The sequence below is a fragment of the Cuculus canorus genome, chromosome 19 (genome assembly GCF_017976375.1).
Source record: "Cuculus canorus isolate bCucCan1 chromosome 19, bCucCan1.pri, whole genome shotgun sequence".
NCBI classification, from domain to species: Eukaryota; Metazoa; Chordata; class Aves; order Cuculiformes; family Cuculidae; genus Cuculus; species Cuculus canorus.
In genome coordinates, this window is record NC_071419.1 from 1940014 (window position 1) to 1957406 (window position 17393).

Here is a 17393-nt window from a genome sequence, read left to right on the forward strand (position 1 = left end):
ACCGAACTGTACCCAGGAGCAGAAGACAGGAATCTATCCATTACATAAGTTGTTTTTAATCCGAACTGTGTGTTTTTCTCTCTGGGAGATCTCCGATCAGTCTCCAACATCAGCCATGTGGGCAGCCACCCCACAGGTTCTGCCAGCCTGCACCGCACACACAGCGAGCCTTCTGCCTGTGCCCCAAGCTCCGTGTGACACCGACGGCCGGGGACGCGGCTCCAGCTAACTGCGAGGTACGCTCGCCGCTCTGACTGCACGGGAAACGGCGTAGGGAGGTGTGGATGTCTGCTGAGGTGGCCACCACCATCTCTTGGTTTGGGGACCAGCTGAGTACCAGCATGCATTGATAGTTGTTAGAACAAATATATAAAATATATATGTGCAGACACACCTCTGCGCGCGTGTGTGTGCATATATATATTGAAATACAGAGAGAGAGAGAGTGATGGTAATATCTTGGACAGTTAGGCCAGTATTCTGTCTAACTGCAGCCAGCAGCTCCATCCCAGTTTAAAATAACATTTGAGAGGAGAGAGGAAATTAGGTCCACAATTGTAATTATCACCTCCCAACATGTGAATAATCATTTCCAGCGCGTAGCGTGCGGCCTGAGCTGACTGGAAACCACCTCTGCAGAAGTGTCCCCTCGGGGAGGGGATGGTCACAAGCTGCACCCTTTGCAGTAACTTTTCTCCTTGTCCGTAGCAGCGGGCACAGGACGGGCATTCTGTTAGTTGGCCGTTCGGGGAGTGTTTGAATTGTGAGGTTGAAGTGGGTTGCTGTGCCCACATGCTGGTGACACTGGTGATGCTGGTGGTGGTCGGCAGGGTCACCGGGGCCCGACTTTCTTCTCCATTTGTGCTGGTGCATCCTAATGATTATTTAGTTGTGGAATCGGTGCCATAGACGAATGGGTAGTCATTTCATGTAAGACTGAAGGAGACCCTTCAGGCTGTAACTCGACCTGGCACCCCACTGTACTTGAGATTTCTACAGCTGTTTTGTTGAGGGAGAAAATGGTTTGGTGGTTTTTATCTTGTGTCTCAGCAGTGCAATGAAAGGGAAACTATTACAAAGTCTGTATCTGCTACATAATAACTTAGTTACGGATCAAAAAAAACCCCTTGTGAAATGTACTGTACATCAGCGTTGTTGTAACTGACACCACTGCGACGCAGAGGGCCAGGGGAGCGCAGGTGCTTCTCGCCAGTGGCAGCGGACACCTCTACCCACGGGGCGAATGCCCCGCACAGACTGTGCTCCGGGGCACCTCCCCCCCATAAGTAGCCAGGAGCAGCTTTGCTAATTCAGAAATCAGGCTATGTTTATATTAAGCCCAAAATGTTTGCAAAAACTGGAAGCAATTCAGCTTGTGCAGTTTTAGAGCTAATTATGTGTATGGAAAATACTCAACTGTACCAAGAATGTAAGAAATCCTCTAATTTATTCAATACATTGTTTCACAACATATTTCACACTGACTGTTGCCACTGAACCAAACCTTATCTCAGGTCATTTGCATTCATCTCCTGTCTGTAGATTTAAAAGAAATAAAATTAAAATAATTTTCATTTTCTTAGTTTATTCAGTAATTGCCAAACGGGTTCGGGTGCAGCAACGCAGACTCCACGTGCTAAACTTTTCCTGTTGCTATTTGCAGACAAAATCCGATGAGAATAGCCAGTGAAAGGCTTTTCACTTGAGTTTCATAAGGTAACTAATTACAGCAAGGGTCTGGAAGTGGAATGGTTTACAGTTTTACTACCGATTATTTTTGTTTGGCTCATGCTGGTTAACCCCAACACCCGAGCTAAAGGTGCTTATTCAACTTTCTCATTGGGACAGGGGAGTGGGAACCAACCCTGCACTACTATCCGTGATCTATCTGTAGGATGCCAACTATAGACACATCGGTTTGATTTCATCTGCCAATCGTTTTGTTGTAGCATGTTGCAATTCTGCATGTCTTGGCTACAATGGTTAAAAAAATTTTTCTCCGAATGAGTGGACAGTCAAGACTAATATTTATTTTAAAAAAAAGTAAAACTAAATTGTAAGCACTTTTTTTGTAAAACCAATGTCTGTTTTGTTACATACTTTTAATGTTGTGCTTTGTAAATGTCTTATTTGTGTAATAAATAAAGTTAATGCAAGTAGAAGTGCTGGCACTTACATCCAGAAAATGATGTAATTCCATTTTATTTTATTTTTAAATACTTTCTGGCTTACTAATCAAGCAGCAACCCACCCAGTTTTCCTCTTCTATTATTTTGTTAAACTCTGGCTTCAGGAGAGTTCAACAAACGTTCGTAGTAAATGGATATAATTTCCTAGTTAGCAAACCAGTCATTAAAGAATACCTCTGGTGTACATTATTACAATGATCAATCAATATCAAAGTACTGAGCAAAAAGAGAGGAAAGGAATTCACCAGGACAGCTAACTAAAATCTGGGAAAATAATGTTGATTAAGATGGATTTGAATGACTTCAACACTGAATCTGAGGCACTCCTTTTAACAAATTGTTTTCAGGCTTAATAACGTGTATATACACTACACTACACACCTCTCAGGAATATTATTGTGAGTACAGTCTGCTTTTATTCCATGGCATTTGCTCAGCATGACTGATTAAATGATTATTTCCATTTTTGTTTGTGCTGACAAAGATGACAAAAAGATTATATTCCTGTAGAGGGAAAGGGTGAGACAAACCCACGAGGACAAATTAGATTTATTGTGAATCAGATTACCTGCTTTAGAATATTATTGTCTAGCAAGAACTGTTTTCACGGTTTCGGTTTATGTTTGATTGTTTCATCCCCAGCTTTCCGGCAGGTCCGAATGATCCATTCATGCTCATCATCGTCTAAAAGGGAGATAGAGAGAACATCAAATATCACTGTGTCAGATCTGCTCTTTGCATCACTAGGGTGTCCAGCTCAAACAAACAATTCTCCCTTTGAGAAATAAACCCATTTTTAGCCATTGGCATCTCTTGGAACGCTTTTTTGTTGTTGTTGTTTCTTTAAAAGATTGTGTGATGTTGTGTTGGAATTTGTCAAGACGGGAGATACTGGATCTATGGTGGTGATTGACTATTGGTCCGTTTGATAAGATTAGCTTGGGTGGAGCTATGAGATTTACATGTATATATTTTATGGTTTGACGTCTTGGCAGGAGATGGGCAGGAGAGATGTTGAAACGATCAGAAATGAAGATACGTGTGTTTTAAATCCTGTGTCTGCATTGCTTGTCGGTTTATGAAAAGTGAAGAAAAATCTATAATAGTCAAAAAACAAGGTTCTTGTCTTCCAGCTTTTCTTTCAGTGCTGTTTTTGAAATGTATGTTCAGATAGGTATCGATAAGTTGATATCAGTGGCTGATAGATGTATTTTAGACCATCTGCTGTGCCCCTTGTTAGTATTCATGTCTGTCATATTTATTCTCAGAGCAGAATGACAGTGTGGAAAGGAACAAAATTAAAGGCAATGTAAAGAAAACCAACTGTCCAGCAAAGTTTGAATAGAAATTTTGTGTATGATTACAGAAAAAATAAGTTAGCAAATGTTAAGCTGTGGCTTCCTAATTCCAGGGATTTAATCAGTCTTGCTTCCAAGAACTGTTCTGCAGCCTTTTCTTTTGAGTTTGTGTGGGGGGAAAGAGTTCTGTGTAGTAGACCAGGAAAAACAAACTTCAAAAAGCCTTGTACAAAATCAAAGTATTGCTTAAAACAATACCTGTATTTCTTTTTACTTAAATGAAAAGTATTGGAGCTGCTTCTTGTGTTTACCACAGTCTTATCAAATTCATATTAGTGGCTTGTGACGTGTGCGTCTAACCTGCCTCCATCTAAACATTAAGGCGTTTATAGCAGCCCTTATTACCTGAACGAACAGATGATTGCAAGAAGGATAGAGCCGAGGGGGCTCTAGTGCCAGTACTGTGACCATCTCTTGGTGTAGCACGTAAGCAGCCTGTGCTCCTGCAGGGCTGAACACCCCGTTTAGGCAGTCAGAATAGATCCAGAGAGAAGTGTGTTGCATGCGACGAGTCAATTTTTCATGAAGATCTTGTCTGTGGAGTTTGACCTTTAAGTTAGAGGTATGAATGAAGTTGTACTGATCTAAGAAGTTGACAGAAGGGTGTTTGACAAATTATGTCTGGTGCACAAGTCCCGAAGCTCGAGGATTAATCATATTGATGATTGCAATGGGATCTGAATTAAGTCAGCTTTGCTTTTTCTGTTTCTCTTTTTTTTTTTTTCCATGCTGCCCTCCTCTTTTTCTCACTCCTGGCTGAGCCAGTTGAGTGCAGGCCGTTGGTTCTCCTAAGGTGCTGCTGTTGGCATCCTGGTAAAAGCAGGCTAGAGTAAAGTACACACCAAGGCTTTTGTCCCTGGTCTGGACAGCAGCACTCATCTGCCACCCCCGTGACAACCAGGAGCCAGAAAGGCCAGTGACTCACAGGAGGTTTTCCCGAAGAGCCTGGTCTCCAGTTGTTCTGCATACACTGGTTTCCATCCAAAGTGCTGCCTTGTGCCTACCGACTCAAGGGCGCTGGTTTGCAAAGCCGGGTTCTGGTGGTGGGTGCCCACCTTTAAGCAGCGCCCCAGGGACTGTGAATGAGCTGGAGAGCACACTTGTGCTGCCATTGTTCAACGGCTCAGCCTGTAGGCTCGCTTTAATGACTGAAAAATGGTTACCATTTGGAGAGAATAGCTAACCAGCTCTTTCTCTGTTTCACTGGCATGATCTCTTTTTTTTTCTTTTTTTTATTCTCTATGCCTGTGACCCAATAGGTCCATATCAAAATACCCCGTTAAGGGCATATTTCTTATTCGGGTATAAACTAAGAGAAAATAAATGCTGGAAATATGTTAAAATGGAAATTAAAAAGATGAGCACCGAATCTCGCTTAAAGACCACGCAGTCCTTACAGGAGCAGACATTCCACTGAGGGCTGCAGCACGAATGCAAATGTGGTCCTTAAGCTTTCTTAAAAACAACATCAAAGCCATAATCAATGTGCTGGCTTTTGTTCTATGCACTAGGTGTTCCAGCTCAGTAATGATGTGATCACGTGAGCCTCTGCTATAACAGATCTTGTCCAGCCTGGGTATCTCTGTGATTTTAGCTCGAATTGCCTTAACTAAAAAAAAAAAAAATAGTTTATCTGAGCTTGTAATAATTGCAAGAAAATGAAACTCGGTCTATCTCTGCCACAGTGAAGGAATAAATAAAACTTACAGACTCTATACATCACCCCTATCTAGCTTGTGTGTGGGTGCAGATATACGTGGCTCACCTGAGCACTAGAAATAATCAGCCTGCCTTCCTAGGGAGAAATCTACAGCTCTCACTTAGCTGAGCATCGAGGGTATAAGCTCTAGGAAAGGCAGATACTAACTTGGCTTCATGGAACAGATTTCCAGTGTACCCTTGGGTTGCCTGATTGCTTCCTTCTGTACTCTGTTTTCACAGTCTCCTAAGAAAGCTCGTGAGGCAGGTGGCCCTAAGAATTTTAGTCTCCCCAGACCCATCCCAAAACATCTTGGTTGACGCAGTGCTCTGATCCCATGCAAATTAAATATGTGCTCATAAGCACTGTTTAACTCGCATGTAGTTTATTCAGATGTAAAACCCGAATGAGCTAAATGAATTCCAACTTTCTCTTTGAAAAGGAAAAATAGATGTAATTACTCAGTATTCCCCAAAATAACCTCAAGCAAATCCCTAGAACTGCCACCCAAGCCAGCACCGTTCTAACGATCCTCGGTCCAGGTAAGGGGAAATGAAAGAATCGATCCAGCATAGTGAAGACCCACAAATCCAGGGATGAGAATGGCTCCAGGACTAACTATGTGGGAAGAGGCAGGGAAATATTAGAATGTAAAGAGTTAAGCTATGGTAAAACATACTTTTGCTACACTAAAGAAGACTGGTTGATAATTACTGTAGTTTTAGGGCTATTTGAATCAGTGCAGCTGCAACCTCTTCAGTAGTAACCCCTGAAACAAGACAAACTGGGTTTATTGTACTGAACAAGTCTTAAAGCTCCTCCCTGATTGTTAGTAATTGGCAGCAATGGACTTAACAGCCTCTTGACTACCCTTTTTACACTCTACCTGACTGTGCAGCTAACAATTTAAATCACAGATGCCGATCCTTCTTTGTGGCAGCTGCTTGTTAACTACACGTTCCTCTTTTTCTGTCACTGGCTGCTTCCATAACCCTGCAACACCAGGGTTAGATTGGAGAATCACATTTCATCAATATTTAAAATGGAATTAAACCTTGAAGTTTGATTAATGCTACCAGATAGTGAGTTGTAATTACTATTTTGCAAATTGCAATTGTTTGAATATGTTAATATGATTGTCTAAGCACATCTTCACCTTCAGAAGTAATTTTCCCTTTAAAAAAGATTTGAAAAAAATACAAACTCTTTAATCAGTGGTAAATTATCACCCTGAGCACAATTAGGTGGTGTGGGGTTCTTCACATTGTGTGCCGAATTTTGTGTCAGCAAATTTATCTTTGTAAGTTTATCCATTTTTTTAGATTTTCCCCAGTAGAACAGACATTGATGGAACAGACTTTGCTGAAACAGGACTAACCGTGCTGGTACTTGAAGGTAAAGAAAAAAAAGCTTTGTCTGAAGATTTTATTGCCATCTAGTGCATCCCTGTTCAATTAGTAACTGTTAATGACTTATTTCTTCCAAAGTTAGTGGAATATAATGATTATTATCATGACATAGCACTGAAATCTTGTAACAGTGAGCAATAATGAGACATCTTAATGGATGAACTGTTAGAATATATGTAAGCACTGACTGATTCTTTTGAGTAATTTTCTTGTGTCTCAATCAAAATAAGATCAGTTTTCTAACACCCAGAAAATATATTTTGAATATTGTGTGCCAGATCCTCAGCCAGCCAAAACTGGGATAGCGCCTCTTTTGTTTTTGTAATTAATGCAGACTGTTTCCATTAAGCAGGCAGAGGCAAATGGAGCCAACCCTGGTAGCCACCTGCACGACCAGTCCCCAGAAACAGCATCTGCCCACAGCAGATGATTAACCAGGGGTGCAAGTCCTACTGATCTACTGTTGGACACTGTCTACACAGTCAACAGGTCAGTTTGGCTAGAGATTTTCTAGGCAAATAGGACACAAATCTGTCAGTTGTACTGTGTTCCTGTAAGTAGCCCATTTCAATTAGTTCTTTTCAACAAATATTGCTTCACAAGTTTCTTCCTTGTTTTAGTTGGCTTTGGGGGAAGCTCCAAATGCCAGTAAAGCCCAAACACGTCTGTCAAACATGCTGTTAGGTGTATTGCATGGTGAGCTCAAACTGCAGCCCACTTAAATCAGAGGATTTCGGCTCAACATCTCTGCAAGACGAAACCACTTGTCTGATTTTCAATGTTCAGTTTAAAAGTAGTGGCAGAAGAGACTTTCCCAACTACACACTGCAGATTTCTCTCTGAACTGGGATTAGAAACAGCTGAAGATTCAGGGTGGGCTTGCTTCAGGGTGCTTCCAAGGGACAACTTGAAAATACACTGTAATTTAGGCGCATATAATCTTCCCATATTAAATGCATATTGCAAAGTTTAGAATTCTTTGCTTCTAGCTATCACATTTCGGTGTTGCTTATGGAAACCCCCACTAGGAGAGACTTCTCCTGCGTGCTTAGGTGTCTGCCATGATGCAGAGCGGAGCAAACAGCAGTATTGTCGGGTAGGCTTCCAGATTTGGCCTCTTAAGTAATGCTTTCCCAGGAAACCACCTAGAGGTACACAGGGAGATGTACTGCATTGAAATTAGAATGCTTAGTTGCTTAGGCAGGGAAAAACTATATTGTTCACCTTAAAAGCCTTGTCTGACTCTGTGTTAGGTCTTCAAACTGTGCTTCATAGCTGTACATTCTCCAGGTGTCTTAAAGGCTTTGTCTACACTGGCAGCCTGATGCACTCCAAAATTCAGATCCTTGGCTCCCTCTGCTCAAAGGCGAGCTGGGACCAGATGTAAGTGTGCATCGTCGCCCTGGTCACCCTCGCTTCTGTTAAAGGCCTTTTGAGCAAGGAGGAAAGCAGACTTGCCCTGATACGTCCCTCTGTCAGGACAACCAGCGTCTTGTAGCTGCTGCGTACCTGGAGGATGCAGCCGTGTGGACAGAGCAGCTTTCCATGACTATGGTCTGTAAGAGTATGTTTACAGTAGGCAATCCTTGAACATGAGCAGAGTTTCCTCTCTGTTTGCACAGGGCCCAGCACACACAGACCATTGTAAACAACAATATCGTTTAATTCTTTCGCATGCCTGACTCCTCCCATCACCCGCAGCGCAGTTTATCATGATCTTCCACTACACAATTACAATCACATGTGATAGCATCTCAGCCATAGATTCTGCCTGGCACACCCCTTCCATTTCCACTGCCGCCTCCGGGTCCCCAGCACCGCTTTCCTTACTGCACCTGACCCCACCAACATCAAGGCTGGCAAGAAAATGGAAAATACGTTTTCAATTAACCTTTGCTTCCACCCACAAATTCTCACCCTTCCATTTACTTTTAATTACTGTAATTCCAAAATGCCCCCCAAATGAACTTTCTATCTCTTTTAAAACTTGTTTTCACGTGAACTGTATAGTTGAATATAGGTGCCTATAAGACTGGAGTATAACCTATTTAACAGATTCACAATAGGATGGCTAGCACACAAAGGTATTATTCTTGGCATGCCACTATTTAGAATCGAAACTCTCACAGTTATCAAAACGCTAAGTATTTTAAGGCCGGGAAACCATAAGGAATGATGTATCTGCAAAAGCTATAGCTACTGAAATTACTGTAGTAACTTATATCACGATCCATACATTAATATTATTTTTGCTGTCTATCATCTTGAATATAAATCATATTGGTTTGTAATCTATTTTACTGAATGGCAGACACTTTATATTAAAATAGGTAAGCCAAATTTAATCTAAAAATATTTTCTTTGTTACATGGATGAGAAATCTCCAACTATCTCTGTCACCTGAGCAGACTTTGACACTGAGAAAGACATAAATGTGCATTTTGTAATGGCATTCAAAATGTGCCTGACCTTAACACATTTCTATATAAATACAGGTATGAAAAGGGCACCTAATGGGTAAGAGAATAGGTTCGATGTTTAAAAAAAATGTTTAAGACAGAATAAGAATAGACATGAAGCTACTTCTCGTAGGAGCCTGGGATCTTCTCTTTATATTAAGTAGAAGAATTCCCTTCTGCCACCTTCAGTTCCATACTCATTAACTTGCTTTGCCCCCTCAGCAGTCCCCAGTTTGATACTTGCTAGCGTTCTGCCTCTCCCCCTTCTAAGATCTGGCTCCTCCACTAACTTAATTGTTAAGCATTGGAGATGATGTAGGTCCGAAGCCCTCACATCAGGACAAAAGCTATCTAACTATAAAATACAAAGAGGCACTTGGAGATCCAGAAGAAAGAGCTATAATGCAGTTTCTAACCTTCCTCTTAAGGTAGGTAATATTTTTCAAATCTTCTGACTATTGTAGAAGCAGTGAATCTAGAAAACAAGTACCAGAAAACTGGAATTGTATGAATGTGGTCAGAAAACCTGCGTCATGGGAGTGAATGGGATTGTCATGCAAGAGAAAAAAAGTATTTGGGAGACAGAGGAGACAAGACCAAACGGTGAATTTGTATGGACTTGTGTAGAGCCTTGTGGGCAATGAAAAGCTGAGTGCCATGGCAGAGAAAGAAAATATGTTTTGCCTAGTATTTTAGAGGACTATGAACTAAAGAGGCCAGAAAGAGGAGTTAGCAGTAAAAAGGACAAGTAATTCAGCTGCTGTAAGAAAAGCAAAGGGCTACTCACATTCGTATGCTCTACATTTGTAAATGGAGAGTAGTATTGGCTCTGTTTTACAAAGCCCTGTTTTCAGAAATAAGTTTGTCAGCCAAAGAGAAAAAGATCAATGGATCACAATAAATGGCATTTAACATAAAAATGAGTAAAATTTACAATTCAGTTAACTTGTTAAATGTTAAAAAAATCAGCAAACAATAGACACAATTTGTTTTGTTCAGAGCCCAGAGGTAGAGACCAAATCCTCTAAATTAATTTCTGCAAAAGCTGGGGTTTTTTTCCAAACAGGTCTGGATCCTATTCGTTGTAGAATATACTGATTACCAACTATTTTTAAGAGCTTTACACAAACATTATTTCTTTTGTTGTGTGAAATGCAGAATCAGCCATCTGGCAAATGCCCCAGAGCTAAAATCTTTTACATGACATATAATTCAAAATGATTAAATATACAACAGAAAATAGCTATAGCATTGCACTTAAAATAGCATGAACTTTTACTGCCGATCAAAACTGATTTCTTTAGCTTAACAAGTATCCAAAGAACAATTATTTGAAGAGCTTTTAAGAGTTTCAATATGTAGGAACTAAACCTCATCTAAATTCAGTATCTTAAGTCAAATAAAAAAGAAACAAATGTACAAAAGATTAAATGGTCCTGGGTTATAAGTAGACATTTAAATCTATGGGAAGCTAAATTCATTCGAACAAAAATACTATATTCCCTCTGTATGTGTATTGCTGGGACTTTCCTCTTCATTGCTAAGGGCATCTGCCAAAACAACTCTCACATTCTTAAGCAATGACTAGGGACTAGCCTGGAATCAGACTGTTCATCCACTCCCTCCATCATCAGAATGGGCAATTTCAAAGAAGAACAGGGAATAAAGCTCCATGCATGATCCCTAAGTGCAGTCAATCTTTTTTTCGTGCACCACAGTCGGCTTTAACTTAAACTTGCTGTCTTTTTTCCAGAAATACTCCAGACCTGAAAAATTGCCAGGTCCTCATCCCACACCCAGTTCTTCAGTAGTTTATGAGAAAGAGCACGCAAACATCTGCATGTATTTGGGGTACACAAGGGTAGGTACAGAAATATTACCCTATGTAATTATTGAGTGGTTATGGCTCTGTTTCTCAACTACATTTTTCAGACAAGTCAGTCTGCATTTATCAAAAAGCACTTGGTGCAAGTCAGATTTGAGCTGTAAGATAAAAAAAGTGTAAATGTGGGCGATTTATCTCATGGATTTGCACACATGGATAAACCTGAAATTGGTGAATACATTGCTGCCGACCTTCCAAAAAAGTCTGCTTCCAAATCCTTTCAGATCAAGCACAAGAACCATCATCCCAAGGAAACAACATGAGGGAACTCTTAAGTCTGTGATTCGTAAGGCTTAGAATTAAATTGGCTTTGCCTGCAGAATTGGGTCAGCCTCACAACCAAGGAACCCTAGACTTTTCTAAACCATAATAAAATAATGTACTTGAATCTTGACCTTTTCAGCTTATAATGATTCCTGAAGCAGTAGACTTTTTTTTTCTCCTGCTTTTTACAAGACTTCCAGGCTTGTAGAAATCCTAAACTGATTGCTGGCTGGCTCAGGGTTGCAGCAACACAAAAAACTCTGCTCTTAATAAGACACATCCAGATTTTATGGGCCTAATCCTGCTCTTAATGACATGGATGTTAATTCGGTTACTTTAGTGAGCGTTTAGTGTAACAGGCTTTGTTCCTTCCTGCTCTTGATGTTATATATGCATACATTTCAGGTAACATTGACTGCAGTATAGAAAGCCACCCTGTGCACCATACTCATACTAACTAAACCTGAAGATGGAATATAAGAGTAGTAGCACAAATATTCTCATATTACAAAGAGCAAAAGCATGTTGTATATTATTTAATCCATCCCTGGGAGAACCACAGGAGAAACAGAGCAATTTTCATCAGAAGTATCTTTGCTTTTCATCAAAAGAGAGGTGACCCAGGCAATCTCCTATAATCTCTTCCATCACAGTAGAACAAAATTTCAACTTTTGATTGTATTTTCTCTTTGAAAGTTATGGGCTTCTCTGACATTCAGGGGTCCTAAAGCCTGAATGTCACTGCTCTTCTTGTACCCCCCTGCTTTGCATTAAACATAACATCATATTCTTTCTACTTTTCACTGAAAAACTGGGAAATCTTCCCATCTTTCTACTGACCAAATGCTGTTAAAAAGGTGCCAGGAGTCCTATTTCTGGAAAGAAATAAAATAAAATAAAAAAAAAGTAGAACTTGTAGTGAAACAGGAGCCTAGTCCTAGCTAGTATCTATTCAAAATAAACAGCATATCTTCTTACAAATGAGCATTCCCATTCTTATTTATGGGTCCAATTTTGTGTACTTCGCAATACTGGAAAAAAGAAAAGATGGAAGAACACATGGAGAAGCAAGAGAAATTTGAGTATCCCTGAGGAAACAGAGGTTTAGGGACAGAGTAATAACTGCAAGAGTGCAATGAGAATTTGGAAAACTCTGCTAGATAAAAACGTATAACAAAACTGTTGCTGTCATTTCATTCCCTGGGCCTGATTATGTTTTCACGATGGGCCTTTGCACTGCTTGAACAGTGAGAGCTCTTTGAGTAAATGAGTATCAGACCTCCACGCTAGCGAAATGCAAGGCTTGCCAAGTTTTACAGGAGTCTCCACGGTATTCTACATACACTCATCTCAACAAAGAAGTGGTGGAAGCAAACTTAGTTTCAGATGGCGTCTATTTTCTTCTCTTTTGGCACGGTACCTGGATGCAGCCAGTCGGGCAGGCAGGTCAGTGCCAAGGCGGTGTGCTTCCTTGCCCGCTTTCGCAAACAGAGGAGAAACAATTAGAAATCGCTTCATAATAGGGTCAGGGTGAAAGGTGAGAACTGGAGTATTCTGAAAGCCTGCTGTCAGACCCGAGGAAGATAGTGTCATTTTGGTAAACCTGTCAAGCTGTTGTAAGAACTTCCTGAATGCTTCCTACCATCTGCTTTTGATGCTTTCAAGACTTGGCTGGAAGCCTGGAGGTTTTCCTGCTCCTTCCTGCCCAACCTATAACGGAGTAATCCTGGATCTGCTCCCTGTCATCCCAGCCTCTTCCTCAGTTTCTTCTGCTTACAGCTGGGGTTTTTTTTCATTATTTTTTTTTTCTTTGCTGCAGTGGCCTTGTGCCCTGAATCACCTCTCCTGGGGCGGTAACAGTTCCTCTGATGTTGAACAAGTGCCGGGTTTTTCAATTGTGTTCATGTTCTCGAGAGGAAGGGTCTGGCCTAGATGACACATTCCTTCTTCACGCTCACATCAACAAGTTTAACTTTGTGTACCAGGCTCTCAATGGAACGGACACACAAAGCACATCTCCAACGACTCCGTCAGACTGCACGCTGTGCTGGGCTGGCTAGCGAATATTGATTGATATAATTTGTAGGGCTTGAGATAAATGTCATAAAGGACAATGAGTTCAAAGAACAGATTAAAAAACAATAAATTGAATTCCAAGGCGTTCCCTCCTGTACTAATCTGTGTAGGTTCCTGTGTTTTTGGAAAGCACGTTGCTTATCTTCCTCATCAGTAGGCCCACTGCATTCCAGTATTTTGGATCAATGCCATTTGTAATAATCTAGATCAGTTTTTATTCAACGTTTATAAAACAGGCCATGTATCATAGGGTATATTTTATAGCAGATGGTATCTCCAATTCATTCATCCCCCCCTTCACTTCCCTCCTCCAATATCACAGTGCGTACTTATAAAAGCTCTTGAAAGTAGAGCTGAGCAGATATCTTTTTTTTCAACAAATAGTAAATTTGCTGAAAAATGAAGTTTGCAAGCAACAAAACCGTTAAACTGTGGCACACTGAAAATTAAATATTGTGTCTTCTAAAAACACCAGGCCCTGCAATTTGGTCATTTGGAAAAAAAGAACCCAACGAGTAGGGTGGGTGGATGGTTGCTTTCAGAATAATTTTCATTTAAAAAAACCCTGCACTAAAAAGGTGATAAACACAAAAGTTAAATAGCCATAACCCAAAGCATTTGTTTCAGGTCAGATAATAATTTTTGAGTTACCTCACTGTCAACTGTTTGGGGATCTTCTGTGTGTTTTTAATTTGAAAAGTTTCTCTTTTGGCTTGATAAGAACTAATTTTCCCTAGGGCTTATTAATTTAGGGACTTACCCACAAGACCTGATATTTGCCAGGCTCTACGCACAACACAGCTCTACAAGGTGACAAGAAAGCTTCTTGTTCAGCAAGGTATTTAAACATAACCCTAAAACTCAGTTAAATGAAATGGACCATTCTAATATGTAGAGATAAGCACACATGTAAGCACTTTGCTGGTTCACAACACAGTTTAACAGCTTTCAGGATCGATGATGTACACCTTACAACCTCTCCCTTGCTTGAGATCATAATGGAAGCAATTGAAGATTTCCCCAAGATTAACATTCCAAACAGTAATAAAATATATTCATCTCTGCTTGGGAATACCTCATAATAATTTTGAAAAATATGATTTATACAGCTTTGAGGACACAGAAATCGCTGATATAAGTAAGTAAAAAATATTTTAGCTCAGTGATAACAGAACCTAATCATGTACTTATGTTTAGTTCTAACCATGCATCCTAGATGATACGACAAATGAACTTGTTTTAGTTTACCTTGCAAAAGAAGATAATCATACCTGCGTTTCTCAGAAACCTGAGTTTGTAGTCAACAATAACTCTGGTTTCAGGATTATAGAATCCATCACCACAGTCATAACATCCTTCCGGGATTTTCCTGGGAGGATCCAGATTTGTAAGTTGAGAAATGCCTGAAGGAAAAAAAAAACCCCAAAGGGTTTCCTTTATTTCACTTTCTTCCTTTTTTTTTTTCTCGTATCTGTGCTTTTGATAAAGATAAGAAATCAACACTACATCTCCACAGCATTTACTATAAAAGCAATGCAGTTACCTTGCAATAAATTCTATAAAACATTTTGCCAATTTTATGGATGGAGAAAATGAAAATGGAAAAATCCATACACAAAAAATGTGTGATAAAAAGACATGGCTTTGATTACCTCATTCATGGTCCTGTGATTCAGCCCACTAAGCCAACATTAAGAATACGACCCCAAACTCCTAAATGGGCCCAGGAGAGCCTTGCTGGGCTCAGAACAATTACGTGGCATTGTCAGAATATTCTATATATATTTGATGTATTATGCTACATATTTTACTTCATTGTTCCTTATAAACCTTTTCATCTTTTGACTACAAATAACAATATTATAAAGGTCTTTATAAACAAAATATAGACTGGGCATGAATGTTTATTTTATTATCTACACGGGACAGATGTGCTTAAACTTTATTTGATGTTCTGGATGTAAACTAATTGCTTTTGTTCAACTGTTCTCTAGTAAAAGCACACTTCTACTGCAGGGAAGGTGAAATGCATGAAAGGGTTAATCAGGATATCAAAAGTAGATAACCAAGCCCTGTCCTGCGGGTCATCACTCAAGAAGAGACCGTGCCATGGAGGCAGCACTGCATCCTGCGCTGCGCTGGTGGACGGTGCTGTCAGCATTCTTCTGGCAGCGTCGTACAGTCTGGTCCTGAAATTAGCCAGAGCATTTCTGCTCCACGTAACTCATTTAGCTGAATTAATCTTTCTTAAGCAAAGTTGTTAGTTTAATTCCTTCCAGACTCTTATGATCGCAAACGCAGTTCAGTACCTGCTGGTTTAAGACCAAAACAGATTTCTGTATAAAATCTTCTGTCATAGCCATCGCAGTAATGCCATTTTTTATCTTTGTACTCGAGACCATCTGCAAACGTGTATTTCCCCTGCAAAACATGTTCAAGTGCAGAGTTAATGAACATGAGACCCCCTTCTGACAGGGAGTCACATGGAAAAAACATGGGGTAATGGGTACAATGGGGAGATTCCAGTTGGACACAAGAGGAAAATCCTTCATAATGAGAAAAATGGCCATTGGAATAATCTCCCCAGGCAATGGTGGATTCCCCAGCATTGGACACTTAAGTTTCTGCTGCACTGTGTGCTGGACCATCTTGGCTAGACTGTGCTTTTCATAGAATGGTTTGGGTTGGAAGGGACCTTTACAGGTCATCCAGACCAGCCCCCTCGCAGTGAGCAGGGACACCTTTAACTCCATTGGGTTGCTCAGGGCCCCATCCATTCTGAACTTGAATGTGTTTCAGCATCCTCAGTGTGAAAAATTTCTTCCCAGTATCTAGTCTAAACCTCTCCGCTTTTAGTTTAAAACCATTATTCCTTGTCCTCCTGCTACAGGCCCTGCTGAAGAGTTTTTCCCCCCACCTTTCTTATAAGCCCCCTTTAAGCATCGGAAAGCCACAATAAGGTTTCCTTGGAGCCTTCTCTTCTCCAAGCTGAACTGCGTCAGCCTCTCTTCACACGGGAGGTGGAGAAGAGAGCCTGGAGAACAGAAGGCTCTGAGGATACCTTAGAGCAACCTTCCAGTACCTGAAGGGGGGGCTATAAAAAATCTGGAAAGGAACTTTTTACAAAGGCTTGTAGTGACAGGACGAGGGCCAACGGATATTAACCAGAGAAGGGCAGATTTAGACTAAACATAAGGAGAATTTCTTCATGATGAGAACGGTGTGGCACTGAAATGGGTTTCCCAGAGAAGCTGTGGCTGAAGAGGTTCCAGGCCAGGCTGGATGGGGCTTGGAGACCCTTATCCAGTGGGAGGTGTCCCTGCCCATGGCAGGGGTGGAACTGGATGATCTTTGAGATCCCCTCCAACTCAAACCATTCCATGATTCTGTGGGATGTTGCCAAAGGGGCGAAAACCTGTCCCGGCTCGGACATCTGCTCATTTCACCCAAGCCGCTGCCCGGGGCGGTGCCGCGGGCAGTACCTTGCTGGGCCGCCCGCGGTGCCAGACCGCGCGGAACGTGCCGCCGCCGGGGAACCGCAACTCGCCCTCGCCCTCCAGCATCCCGTCCCTCAGCACGCCGCGGTACTCGGTGCCCGTGGGCAGCACGTACGAGCCCTGCCCCTCCATCCTGCAACAGACACGGCGGTGAGGGCGGGCGGGGCCGGAGGAAGGCGGCCCCCCGAGCCCCGCCGGGCCCACCTCCCGCGCAGCAGGGCCCCGCGGTACCGCCCGCCCGCAGCCTCCATAGCAGCCCCCGCCATCGCGAGCCTCCCAGGCGGCCTCGCCCGCGCATGCGCACTGTGCGCCCCAGCGGCCAGCGGTGCTCGGGCTCCAACTGCGCGTGTGCAGTGCCCGACACCCGCCCCTCTCAGCGGCGCACCGCGCTCCCTGTCGTTGCGCATGCGCAGTGCGCGTTCCCAGCAACACCTGCGGTCGCCCTGCCGCCCACGCGTAGTGCGCAGCCGCTGCAAGCCGCTCAGGCTCCGCCTCTCTCCATGACTGCACATGCGCAGTGCCGCATCTCAGCTCTCAGCGACCCCTCCCCGGCTTCC

At 41.9% G+C, this 17393-nt stretch overlaps 1 protein-coding gene across 9 annotated transcripts; it reads right to left on the reverse strand.

Annotated features, from left to right (window-relative positions):
• Positions 1-1441: 1441 nt before the first annotated feature.
• Positions 1442-17179, reverse strand: MORN5 (MORN repeat containing 5). 9 transcript variants are annotated; one of them, XM_054084140.1, is made up of 6 exons: positions 17041-17178; positions 16822-16969; positions 15649-15760; positions 14611-14742; positions 2758-2873; positions 1442-1536 (listed from the first exon to the last, which is right to left on the reverse strand). In XM_054084140.1, the coding sequence occupies exons 1-5, from the start codon at positions 17100-17102 to the stop codon at positions 2794-2796; spliced, it is 534 nt and encodes a 177-aa protein (XP_053940115.1). In that variant the 5' UTR covers positions 17103-17178; the 3' UTR covers positions 1442-1536; positions 2758-2793. The 9 variants fall into 9 exon arrangements, 8 of the variants coding, with proteins under 8 accessions (XP_053940115.1, XP_053940114.1, XP_053940112.1 ...); XM_054084139.1 differs by lacking the exon at positions 1442-1536 and adding an exon at positions 1604-1737; XR_008452997.1 differs by lacking the exon at positions 1442-1536 and adding an exon at positions 3893-4082 and having other exon boundaries at positions 17041-17179.
• Between the last annotated feature and the right edge of the window lie 214 nt (positions 17180-17393).